The sequence below is a fragment of the Globicephala melas genome, chromosome 18, assembly GCF_963455315.2.
Source record: "Globicephala melas chromosome 18, mGloMel1.2, whole genome shotgun sequence".
In the NCBI taxonomy this organism is placed as follows: Eukaryota; Metazoa; Chordata; class Mammalia; order Artiodactyla; family Delphinidae; genus Globicephala; species Globicephala melas.
In genome coordinates, this window is record NC_083331.1 from 8,434,139 (window position 1) to 8,446,240 (window position 12,102).

The 12,102-nt window shown below is 39.1% G+C and overlaps 1 protein-coding gene across 4 annotated transcripts in view; it reads left to right on the forward strand.

Moving 5' to 3' along the window:
* Positions 1-12,102, forward strand: part of FRY (FRY microtubule binding protein) — a 429,644-nt gene that overhangs the window by 320,546 nt on the left and 96,996 nt on the right. For all 4 annotated transcript variants that reach the window (XM_060288251.1, XM_060288249.1, XM_030882555.3 and 1 more), the window contains 8 exons: positions 2,459-2,545; positions 4,762-5,021; positions 5,425-5,614; positions 6,222-6,346; positions 8,531-8,588; positions 9,913-10,004; positions 10,291-10,463; positions 11,749-11,909. In XM_060288251.1, coding sequence (XP_060144234.1) covers positions 2,459-2,545; positions 4,762-5,021; positions 5,425-5,614; positions 6,222-6,346; positions 8,531-8,588; positions 9,913-10,004; positions 10,291-10,463; positions 11,749-11,909 — 1,146 coding nt within the window. The remainder of the gene's footprint in view (positions 1-2,458; positions 2,546-4,761; positions 5,022-5,424; positions 5,615-6,221; positions 6,347-8,530; positions 8,589-9,912; positions 10,005-10,290; positions 10,464-11,748; positions 11,910-12,102) is intronic.

Here is a 12,102-nt window from a genome sequence, read left to right on the forward strand (position 1 = left end):
AAGTTGCATTACTATTTTATGTACTTTCATGTTCCATGATGTCAACAAATAATTTTTGATTCAGGGTGGGGTTTTTTTGTTTGGTTTTGTTTGGTTTTGTTTTTTTGCGGTACGCGGGCCTCTCACTGTTGTGGCCTCTCCCGTTGCGGAGCACAGGCTCCGGACGTGCAGGCTCAGCAGCCATGGCTCACGAGCCCAGCTGCTCCGCAGCATGTGGGATCTTCCTGGACCGGGGCACAAACCCATGTCCCCTGCATCAGCAGGCAGACTCTCAACCACTGCGCAACCAGGGAAGCCCAGAGTGGGTTTTTAATTATGAAATCATACTCTTGACCTACAAGAGCTAAGTCATATATTCTGAGGGCACGAGAATAGACTATTCCTGATTCTCTAAGAGGTGGTGCTTTGTGAAGAAGTGAACCTTAGGCTTCAGTTATAGATCATTTTCTTTCATAATGTTCAACGTACATAGAATTAAGAAGATATTACATTTATATTAGAGAATGAACTTGAGAAAACCATGCATCCCATTTAAAAAGAGCAAGGTACCAAACAGTCTGGCTTACTGAAAATTGTTTAATCTCAATAGTGGTAGAAAAATGGCATCACAAGAAAATATGTCCACTTGAGATGGGAGAAGTAAGCTGTCTAATAACCATGACTGACTCCAGTTATTCTCCTGCACTCGGTCAAGGGCTGTACACCCTTGTTTAGATGTTAAGTTTCATTGCCTGTCGGCACAGGTGGCCAAACTCTCTCCACAAGTTGATGAAAGAAGGACCAGCTTTTTATGTGACATACTTCTTTAGAAAAATACTACTTTCTGTTTTCTTGTTTTAAGTCACTAATCTTGGTTTCATGATCCTTAAAACGATCAGTGTCTTCACAAAATATTTTCAAATGTATCCCAATCGTTTCTGTTCACATTTCTGCAGCAGGCTTTCTGATGTATTTTAGGATATCTCTGGGATCTGGTAAATGGATCTCTAGGACATGCTGCATTTTGATAAACCTCCATTAAGTCTCTAATTATGAAATAGCGATAATAATAATTACCATGTATGTGTCAGGCAATGAGCTGTGCTTTATACACATTATCTCACTGAACCCTCACAATAACTTAAGAATCGGTACTGTTATTTTTCCCATAGTGCAGATTCTGAGACTGAGGTTTAGGGGCCTTAAATGCCTTACCCAAAATCAACAACTAGGATGTGGTAGAGCTAGAATTGAAAACCAGATATACATGCCTCTTCAGCCCAGGTTCTTAACTGCTATTCCAGCCGACGGTGTTAAGAATATTTCTCATACGGTGCTTTCTTTGACCAGCCACAGCTTTTTTGTGTGTGTAATTTTTTTTATTGAGGTATAATTGACATACAACATTATTAGTTTCAAGTGTACAATATAATGATTCCATAGTTGTACATATTGTGAAATGTTCACCACAGTAAGTAGTTAATGTCCATCACCATTCATAGCTACAGGATTTTTTTTTCTTGTGATGAGAGCTTTTAAGATCTACTCTCTTAGCAGCTTTCAAATATGCGATAGTCTTGTTCACTGTAGTCGCCATGCTGTGCATTACATCTGCATGACGTATTTATTTTATACCTGGAAGTTTATACCTTTTGATTCCTTTACCCATTTTGCCACCCCTCCCCCCCCGCCTCTGGGAACCAACCAATCCGGTCTCTGTATCTACAAGCTTGGTTTTTTGTTGTTTGGTTTTTTTTCAGCCACAACCTTTTTGAAACCATTCTCATTCGTACATGAATAAGGACATTCCGAAGCTTTCCTATAAGGCTGCTAAGTAAATAATTTCATATTTCTGAGCCTTTCTATGATAAAGGATGGCAAACACACATGTTCATGTATATACGCACTATCATGTAGGAGAATTTCCTGTAAGATACTCTCTCCTGTGCTTTTTTCCAATTTGCTTCTTTTACCAAATAGCTGTGCACAACATAGATACTACAGAGAGTGTGTGGTCAGTCTCCTGTGCAGTTTCTTTGGGACTGAAATGCAATCACAGTCAACAATTTACCAGTTATTTTAGCAGATCAGTGACTTGAGTAAGTAGCATTTTCATGGCTTTTCCATTTTCTAAAATTAATGACAACGTGAACACTTTAGTGAATAATGTGTGATGCTGAGATTTAGATTCCAGTTTAAATAACTGTATGTGCATGAGTTTTTGAAATTCAGGTACGTGTCTTTTCAGTACAGTGTCAAATTGGAGCTCTAATTATCTTCCGCTGAAACTTGTCAGACTAAACTCAGAATCATAGGGAGTTTTACCCACTACCTTTCACCACCGTGGCACTCACTTTTCTGTGAGAAAACCCTTATCACTACCTTGCAAGCTGTTATGCCTCACATGCTGGACAAAGGCGGTGGAGAGGGTGGAAGGATTCGTTTTCCCTTGGAGAGTAATCGTCTCCTTTATGTACAGGACGATGACAGGCCTATGATTGATGTCATGGACCAGCTAAGTTCTTCCATTCTTGAAAGTTTTATTCACGTAGCAGCTTCGGATTCAGTAAGTACACGTTTGATCCCGATGGTTGATCGTTCTTAAGTATAAGCTCTGGGCCTGGCTGGAAAAGAGACACAAAGAAAAATGATATGGAAGAATTCTGGGGTTTTATGTCAGGTTAATAAACCAAAACAAAAGTCCTTAGGGAAACAAGACTAGCTTTTCAAATACTAGCTCAGGAGACCTTCAGATAAATTTAAATCAAAATTTGAGTCTGAGGAAGATAGATAAAGTTTTGCAAATTGCAATTTCAAGAATTGCTCAGGATTCTTTCAGAAAATTAATTTGCTTTATTTATTACACTGAATGCTATATAACCTGTATTTACGTGTTGTTTTACAGTTTACAAGGTGCTTTCACATTTAGTATCTATTTTGACCCTCATAGGTATTGAAACTCAAAAACATTAAGGGGCAGGGCTGTAGTCACACAGAGTCTCAGGGCCTGGACTTGACCCTCTCTGGACTCTGAATCTCGTAGAGGTTTATCTGCTACACAAATACATTCTTTGTTTTAAAGAGCATATTGGCAGCTTTCAATTTCTGATGAAGTAGAAGGAAAATTGAAACCGATTTTAATTACCTGATTTTTTTTTTTTTTTAATTAGTAAGGCACAGTTATGGGACTTGGATTGATTTTAGCTAAGTAGCTGAAGAGAGGCAGGGCACATCTGCAGAATCCACATTGCCGACGCGCCTTGTATATTCTGATCAAATAACTATAAATGAAGATAAACATATTTGACAAAGAGCTATAAATAAATATAAAACCTAAAGGCACGTGTGAGCTTTTTAATGACCTTTTCTAACCGAGTGTGAACACAGATCCCTATTTTTAGCAACCCTGTTCTTGCTTATGGTTGGAATATTAATGATAATTACTAGAACTATTAGCCAAGCAGTGCAGACCTTCACAGTGATAGTGAATACCTCTACCTCTTCTTTTAGAAATTCAGATTGTTTTGACACTGAATGGAAGAGCCAGGCGTAATTGTTTTATATACATATCTTGTTTCCCTGCAGATTATGTTCTGTTCCTGTGATTTTGTTCTGTGTTTATCAGAGTCTGAATCTTGAGCCTGGGTAACCAGATCAGCAGTACTGCACGTAGGAAGATGCACTGAAGGGGGAGAAGAGGCGTGGGGGGAAGTAGCGCCTGCTTTGTGCCAGGTTTTGACATCCCTTATCTCATGTCATCCACTTAAAGATTAAGTGCGATCAGCATTATAATTTCCAAGTCATAAATTAAGCAGACAGAGACTCTGGGGTGTTCAGAAATGTTCCTATGTCAGGGGCTTTGGGCAGAGCCAGTGTTGGAGCCTTAAGTCTCTGGCTCTGAAGCTGCGCCTCTTCAGCCCATTAACCATGGAGGCCCCAGGTGCAGCACTCTGGCGCATGGGAACTCAGAGACCCAGCAGATAAAATGGGTCACTTTAAATGCCTGACAAACGTAACAGCGATTTTCTCTCCACGTACGACAGCTAGATTATTTGAAACTTGGTCTTCCCTCAGCTTTGATACTCTGGACTTAAAAGAGAATGAAATATAAGACATTATGTGGTATCAATATATAAATATATGTCTCTATATAATATAGATTAAATATGGATATAGATATCTTTCCAAAGGTTTTAGAATGTATTATTTTGGCTTGATATCATAGGACAAGAATAAGTAGGTATCTTACTTCAAAAATCATTAGTAAAATACCCTTCATAAAAGAGATTGCACTTAGCCATCTCCCTAAGCCAGGGAGAGAATGTATTTCGGTCCAAGTAAAGGTAAACAAGATCATGGCTTTAAGAAAAAACACTAATTACAGGGATAATAACACACTTAGGAATCTCAGAGATTAATAACTTTTCAGAATTTTAAGTTGGCAAATCCACGGTCAAGTTCAAACTAGCTCATGTTGTATATTTGTTCGACAAGTATTTAGTGGGCAGCTCCTGGGTACTAGTGTGTGGGGCTGTGCGACATTGACCCCTGCCCTTAAACTCTGCACTTCCGCTGCCTGCGGTCTCCCATAGGAATGGCCGTGACCACAAACCCAGGTCCGGCGTGGGAGGTGTGGGAAGGGTGCTTCAGGTTCCGAGCTGGACCCATTGCAGAGGTAGATGGGAAAAGCGTCGTGGAGGAAGGGACATTGGGCTGAGGCAGGTCGAGGACGTGGAGCTTGCCGTTCAGCACCGATTCATCACCTGCTTCTTGCACCTGCAGGCGACCTTACCCCTGACCCACAGCGTGGACCTACAGTGGCTGGTGGAGTGGAACGCCGTCCTGGTCAACAGCCATTACGATGTGAAGAGCCCTTCCCACGTCTGGATTTTCGCTCAGTCTGTCAAAGACCCCTGGGTCCTCTGCCTCTTCAGCTTTCTCCGGCAGGAGAACTTGCCCAAGCACTGCCCCACTGCCCTCAGCTACGCCTGGCCCTACGCCTTCACGCGGCTGCAGTCCGTGATGCCTCTGGTGGACCCGAAGTAAGGGACCCCTACGCTTCCCTCTGTTTTGTTTGTTTCACCATTTGCCCTCTTACGTTTTTGTTTTATATATGAGATCGGGATATAATTCTCTAGTTTCTGACCATCTTACTACAGAAGTCTTCACATTGAGTAAATGCAGGTTAAAAGTTCTTGTCTAGAGCTAATTTTTTTTCCTCCCTTAATAATCATTATGATTGTCTGAGTATAGAATCTCAGCCCCTGACCGGTGAAAAGTTCTATTCAGCTTTCCATCCAATAGAGACATTCCCTGTCCAGACAGACAGTCCTTGACAGACAATCGTTCAACTCAGTTGGAGCGCTTCCCAGGATCTTTATTTAATAAGTGATACCTAAAATCCGGAACTTAGTTTCACTCTTGTTTTTGACTTCGTATTTCTAGCAGCCCAATTAATGCCAAGAAAACCAGCACTGCCGGCAGCGGAGACAGCTATGTTACATTGTGGAGAAATTACCTTATTCTTTGTTTTGGAGTCGCAAAACCCAGTATTATGAGCCCGGGACACTTACGAGCTTCCACTCCAGAAATAATGGCGACTACACCTGATGGTACCGTGAGCTACGATAACAAGGTGACATGACATGCTTCAGAAGAATTATTCTGTAAGGTTTTTTTAGCTTGTTCGTCTAGATTTCACAGTGTGAATTGCACTGTGCCTGCCATCTGGAATATATGGGATCAGATTTTCATCCTACACATGTCTAAATTCCATTGAGCGTTTGTGTGAATAATTTATTATTCCTCCCTGACAAGTGGGGAACTGAAAATAAAGGGAAGTTAAGAAACTTGCCTAAGGTCGTAGAGTGACTTATGTTTATTAGCGCCCTGAGGTTTGGTTCATGTCCTACAGACCACGTTTCTCTCACTCCTCACGAGTGTTCACCTTTAAACCGTGTCTTGATTAACTTATCTCGTTAAAGATGGTTTTGTGGATTTAAGTATTTAAAAAAAAAAGACCCTTATAATACGAATGTTCTTTAGAATTTGTGTCCCAGGTAAAAAATGCATTCATTGTGCTGTTTTAGAATTTATGTGTTTTTTTTTTTTTTCCTGAAATGATGGCAGTGCCTTGGGATGTGGTTCAGTACTTTAAAACTGTTATAATGGAATCATCGTTTGATTAAAAGAAGCATCAGTTATCATGTTACCTCTTTTTCACTTTTAACAACTTGTTTCAGGCCATAGGCACCCCATCGGTGGGAGTTCTGTTAAAGCAGTTGGTGCCTTTGATGAGACTAGAGGGCATTGAGATCACAGAGTCCTTAGTTTTAGGATTTGGAAGGACAAATTCCCTTGTTTTCAGGTACGGTAGTCTTAATGAGTTGTTCTAAACTCCTGTATACTGCTGCTCTCGTAGTTCCTGCTTCTAACTCAAGTTTGAGTTCGTGTTTGGCATGTGTCTGGAGGTCTGCAGGCTTTGCACAATTCCCTTTATGTCCTCGTTGGTTGACATGCGCGTGACAAGCATTCCCTGCAACTGCCTCCAATTTCACTTTTAGACGTTGCAACTTTGATTTTACATCTCAGATTTTCTCTCACTTGCAAGCTTTGTTTTAGAGAACGATAAATGAAGATAATTCCGTGTCAATCCCCAGTTAGCCAGACTGTTCAGAGGCTATAACGTCAAAATAATGAGTGTCTGCTCATCAGCCACTTATACAACAGACTCTCAAAGGTTAAACATCGACAGAACACTTTCAGGGGTGTCTGTTATGTGTCACGCTTGCTGGTCTTTCTATAAGATGCTGTATCTGCCTTAAGAGAACGATTATGTCTCACTTTCTGGATTCCTTACTCATTTCACACCTTTAATCAAATAACCATTCCATCTGAGGCAGTGTCAAAGCCTTTTCAAAGAGTCATCATAAAATTTTATTTCAGGCTGCCTCTGATGATTTTATCTAGCAACGAAAACCTATAAAGACAAAGAAAATCTTAGTTTTTCCTATACACAGAAAAGGGAAAGCTCCAAGCATCTGTGAGAAACCCTATCTGAAAAATAAAGATTAGCGAGACATTTTAGAAGCAACTAAAAAAGATCTGTTACAGTATAGAGTCAAATTTTATCCTTAAAAAAAGCAATTGTGAGTTCTGACTACTTGAGTGCCAGTTAACCAGTGTTTTCACTGATTAATTAATTAAGACAAAGCATCATACAGAAATACTACAAGAAGATAATAAAAATAATTCCTGGAATTACCTAATGTCTTTCCCAAAGAACCTAAGGCTCTTTTGCATATCTTACCGTCTGAGTACTCCTAGGAGCAAGTAAGATTACGCAACTTACTGGCCACATGGGTGTGGAAAACACTGTCCCTGGGACTCGGTTCCGTCACCTGTAAAATTGTCATAATAAAAATAAAGTGTATCTCTGTAATTTAAAAAAATGGTATAATTATAGAATCTATCTTATAGATGTATCAAGAGGATTAAATGTAAAAATGCACGTAAATATTTGATAAATGATTGCTATTAGATGAAGGAGACCATTAGCGTTATTTCCATTTTTTGAAGAAATTCTAGCATCTGTGTTGGAGAAGTCTGGAATGGAATACAAGATTTCTGTTCTTCAGTACAGAATGCCATAGAGTTTTTGCCTTCGTGTCCTTGGGTTTCCCTGGAGGGTGATGTCTAATAGCACAAAATGTTCTACCAGAAAATACAAGATTTTCAGACATGGAGCAGACTATAGACGAAATACCTAGCCACAGGCTAGATCTCCTAATTCTGTCTGTTTTGACAAAGCAATTCAGAAGTCAGTTCCTAAAGATGACAGCTGGTTAGATTACCAGCTATAAAGCTGAGAATTGGAGAAAATGGGGACAGATGAAGTATATACATGTAATATCAGGCGTATTAACCTGATAAAAATTTTTTAGTTTTACTACACAAGAGAAAAGGCTTTGATGAGAACCTCACCATTAAAGTAGTTGCCATAATTTGCATTTATCATGTAGCTCAAATAAAGGAATTTATCTCTGAAATTCCAAAAAGACTTTATTTTAAAATCAACAGTCCTCTGAGCACAGATCCCAAAGGTAGTGCCATAGTTATTACACCTGTTTCTTTTGCCCTAATTAGACTGAAAATTTCTTCTGTTTAGGCAATCAATTTTATTTCTCTTCAGTGCCTCAGCCTGTGGCAAAGTGCTTTCAATTTAGTAAGCACTTCCAAAATATTGTTGGTTTTAGTTGCTCAGGTAGGGATTTTTGCCATAGACTCTCCAGAAGATTAAATCAAAATCAAGTCAACAAATATGTATTGAGCGCAGATTATATACGTAGCACTGGAGTTAAGATAATACAAAGTAAAAGCCAACGGCAGTTTCCATTTCACCACATGATACAGAAATGGAAAGGCCAGAGGAGATTTTGATGTCAGAAGCGAAGTTTAAAAAGCAGATGATTTGGGATTGAATGGCTATATTTTGTGACAAATTTGGTGTCAACAATGATGAAGTCTAAATGCTCACCTTTTTCATTCATAGAGAATTGGTGGAAGAACTTCATCCATTAATGAAAGAGGCTCTGGAACGAAGACCAGAGGTAAGATTTTGAATTTATATAATTAATGCCTTGGCAGGAATAAAGACATAGAAAATGGATTTGAGGACATCGGGTGGGAGGGCGAAGCTGGGGCGAAGTGAGAGTAGCATCGACATATATACACTACCGAATGTAAAATAGCTAGCTAGTGGGAAGCGGCCGCATAGCACAGGGAGATCAGCTCGGTGCTTTGCGATGACCTAGAGGGGTGGGATAGGGAGGGTGGGAGGAGGCTCAAGAGGGAGGGGATATGGGGACATGTGTATGCATGTGGCTGATTCACTTTGTTGTACAACAGAAACTAACAGTGTTGTGAAGCAATTATACTCCAATAAAGATCTATTAAAAATAATAATTAATGCCTTGGTTTATTTGGACAGTAGTGTGAATTTAAACCATACCCAATAGTTTCCCCTAAAGAATACAAACATACCAACATGTTGTGTTTTTTTCATTTTTGAGTGTTTTATTTATATCAAATTGGATAAAATGTGTGTATTTCTCAGACAGAAAAGACATGTTGAGGTAGAAATGTACCTTTCAACTATTCACCAACATGCTTTTAACAATGAACCTTACTATTTTAACTTTTGTTATTTTCATTAATTTTTGATATTTGAGTATTTAGTATAATCTGTTTCCGATTTTAAAAGATTTTAAGTCCTCAACTTACGAAAGAAGAGCAACCTAAATAGTCATATGTATGTTAAGATATTATATTCTTTTGTAAGAGGTTTGAGTTAAGATTGAATTTGGGGTTGTAGTTAGTTTGCTTTTTTTTATAAGGGGTTGAATAGCCAAGAACATTATTTGTTTCATCTGGTATATAAAGCACTTTCCTCAACATTATCTTCCCTGAAGTGAACTCTGAAAAGGATAAACTTAGAATGTAGCAGGATAAAAAATTAAATAAAATAGAATAAGACTAAAAAAGAGGCTTCCCATGTAGTAGATAAGATACAAGAAGTAGCAGAAGTTTGGCAATTTAAGTAAGAACAGTGTTACCTCTGTGACCAGAACTGGTGGGACTGTTAGCGTCCACTGTCCTTTGCCACTTCTTCCTGATGCTTTAGTTTTTCAGCAGCTGCTGGAGGCCTCTAGGAAATGAGACTTCTTGACTCTCAACATTTCCAACTTACAGATATTTATTGGCCCACTTGTGATCTGTTTCTCTCATAACCTGTGATAGCAAGCATTTTCTCTAAGGATTAGGAAGAAAGAAAAATACTTTTTGTCCTTTGTGTTTAGAAAATTGAAAATGACTAGATGACATCTTCCTTTATCGTGCCCACGTTTATAAGTGGTGTTACCTCTTTCTGCACAGAACAAAAAACGCCGAGAACGGCGAGACTTGTTAAGGCTACAGCTACTTCGAATTTTTGAACTTCTGGCTGATGCTGGCGTAATAAGTGACAGGTAGGGTGGAAATTCTACTGAGTTGGTCTCTCCTCACCAAACTGATGTCTTTGCCTCTCTTTTCTTCGTTCTGTCTTTTTTTTTTTTTTTAAATATATTACCTTTAACTTTTACTTAGAAAAGTCCAAAAAACCTTGTTTTTTTCATATTCTGTTTACACTGCATAGACGTCAAGGACAAATTTAGTGTGCGAGTTCTAACAGTGAATCGTATTTTCCATGAAGCATGATGCACTGCTTTGATATCAAGACTAATCATCTACAAGTTTAATTTCCTTTTATTCCAGCACCAACGGAGCCTTAGAACGGGATACTTTAGCCCTTGGAGCTTTGTTCTTAGAATACGTGGACCTGACCCGCATGCTCCTAGAAGCTGAAAATGATAAAGAAGTGGAAATTCTTAAAGATATCCGGGCACATTTTAGTGCCATGGTTGCCAACTTGATTCAGCGCGTTCCAGGTACAGTGATGCATCACTGCAAATTACCTTTTGTGCTTGAAATATCATTTGTGTTCCTCATTACTGTGCTTTCCTCTTTAAACCTACTGACCTGTTTGCAGGTCTGGGATGGGATCGTTTATTTGTTTGGAAATCCTTAGAACAGATCGTGGGCATGCAGCACAGAGTTGGAAGGGCAACAATAGAAATTAACTTTGGCTTTGTGCTCGTCATTATTTCTGTTCTTTGTTTTGGTTCCCACCTGAAAATGAACCTGTATGATTTCCATAGAAAGGAAGTAATTCAGAGGGAAAGTTCACAAAGGCTCTATTTTTTCATTCTCACTGTGCTAATCTGTGAACATATAATCTCAGCAATATTCCTGCTCTTGACTCTATCCAGTCAACACATTATATATAGAATTCTATACAGCTTAAGAAATTATATTATTGGGATTTTTTTCATAGAACAAATGGGTCTGAAACATTTTCATATAATAGAAGCATAGAGAATAAAAATAGCTGGTCAGTTTGGTATAAAAATTAATCGCTGGAATTAAAATGTTTTGACATAATTACAAAAAGCTGCAGCTCATCTGTTTCTACTTTTTCATTATGATTTAACATTATGATGTTGTAAAACATTCTTACCAATCCTCCTCATTTTTGATGACCCTAAATTAAGATTTGCCTTCTTGGGCTTCCCTGGTGGTGCAGTGGTTGAGAGTCCGCCTGCCGATGCAGGGGACACGGGTTCGTGCCCCGGTCTGGGAAGATCCCACATGCCGCGGAGCGGCTGGGCCCATGAGCCATGGCCGCTGAGCCTGCGCGTCCGGAGCCTGTGCTCCACAACGGGAGAGGCCACAGCAGTGAGAGGCCCGCGTACTACAAAAAAAAAAAAAAAAAAGATTTGCCTTCTTCAGTTAAAGAATGTTTGTTTGAGATAGACAGTCTATCCGTTGTATTTCACAGTTCTTCCTAAAGATGCAGCAGCAGTCAAGAGAACGTTTTACGTGTAATCAGGTGTTGCAGTTTCTCTAGATAATGCTTAGAAAACAGGGTCTGTTAGTCCATCTTCTATCTCTGCTTTCTGCTCTGAGACAAGGTGCTGTTGACTGAAACATGAGGAGAGGAAAGAAAATTAAGCTTGACTTTTTAAATACCTATTTCATGATGTAAAGAAAACTTGAGTTAGAAGACGAAATTACTCCTTTCCCCAAAACTTAAGGATCATGCCTAATAGCAACGTAAACTGTATTCACTGTATTTTTCCGTCTAGTAGACTCTTAGCTCTATTTTCTCTCTAGTTCACCACCGAAGATTTCTCTTCCCCCAGCAAAGCCTGAGGCACCATCTTTTCATCTTATTCAGCCAGTGGGCAGGACCCTTCAGCATTATGTTCACTCCTCTGGATCGTTACAGTGATAGAAATCATCAGATTACAAGATACCAGTATTGTGCATTGAAGGTAGGTCACCTTTGCCTCATGAATGACTTCTGTCAGATTGATGGTCTCTTTCCTTAAACAACCATGCCTTAAATACGATTAAAATAAATAATATAATATGACATGATAAAATATAAGCACACACGCAAAAAAAACCAAATATATACACGTATATAAATACATAAGCTTACTCTATAAATTCTAAAATATCCAT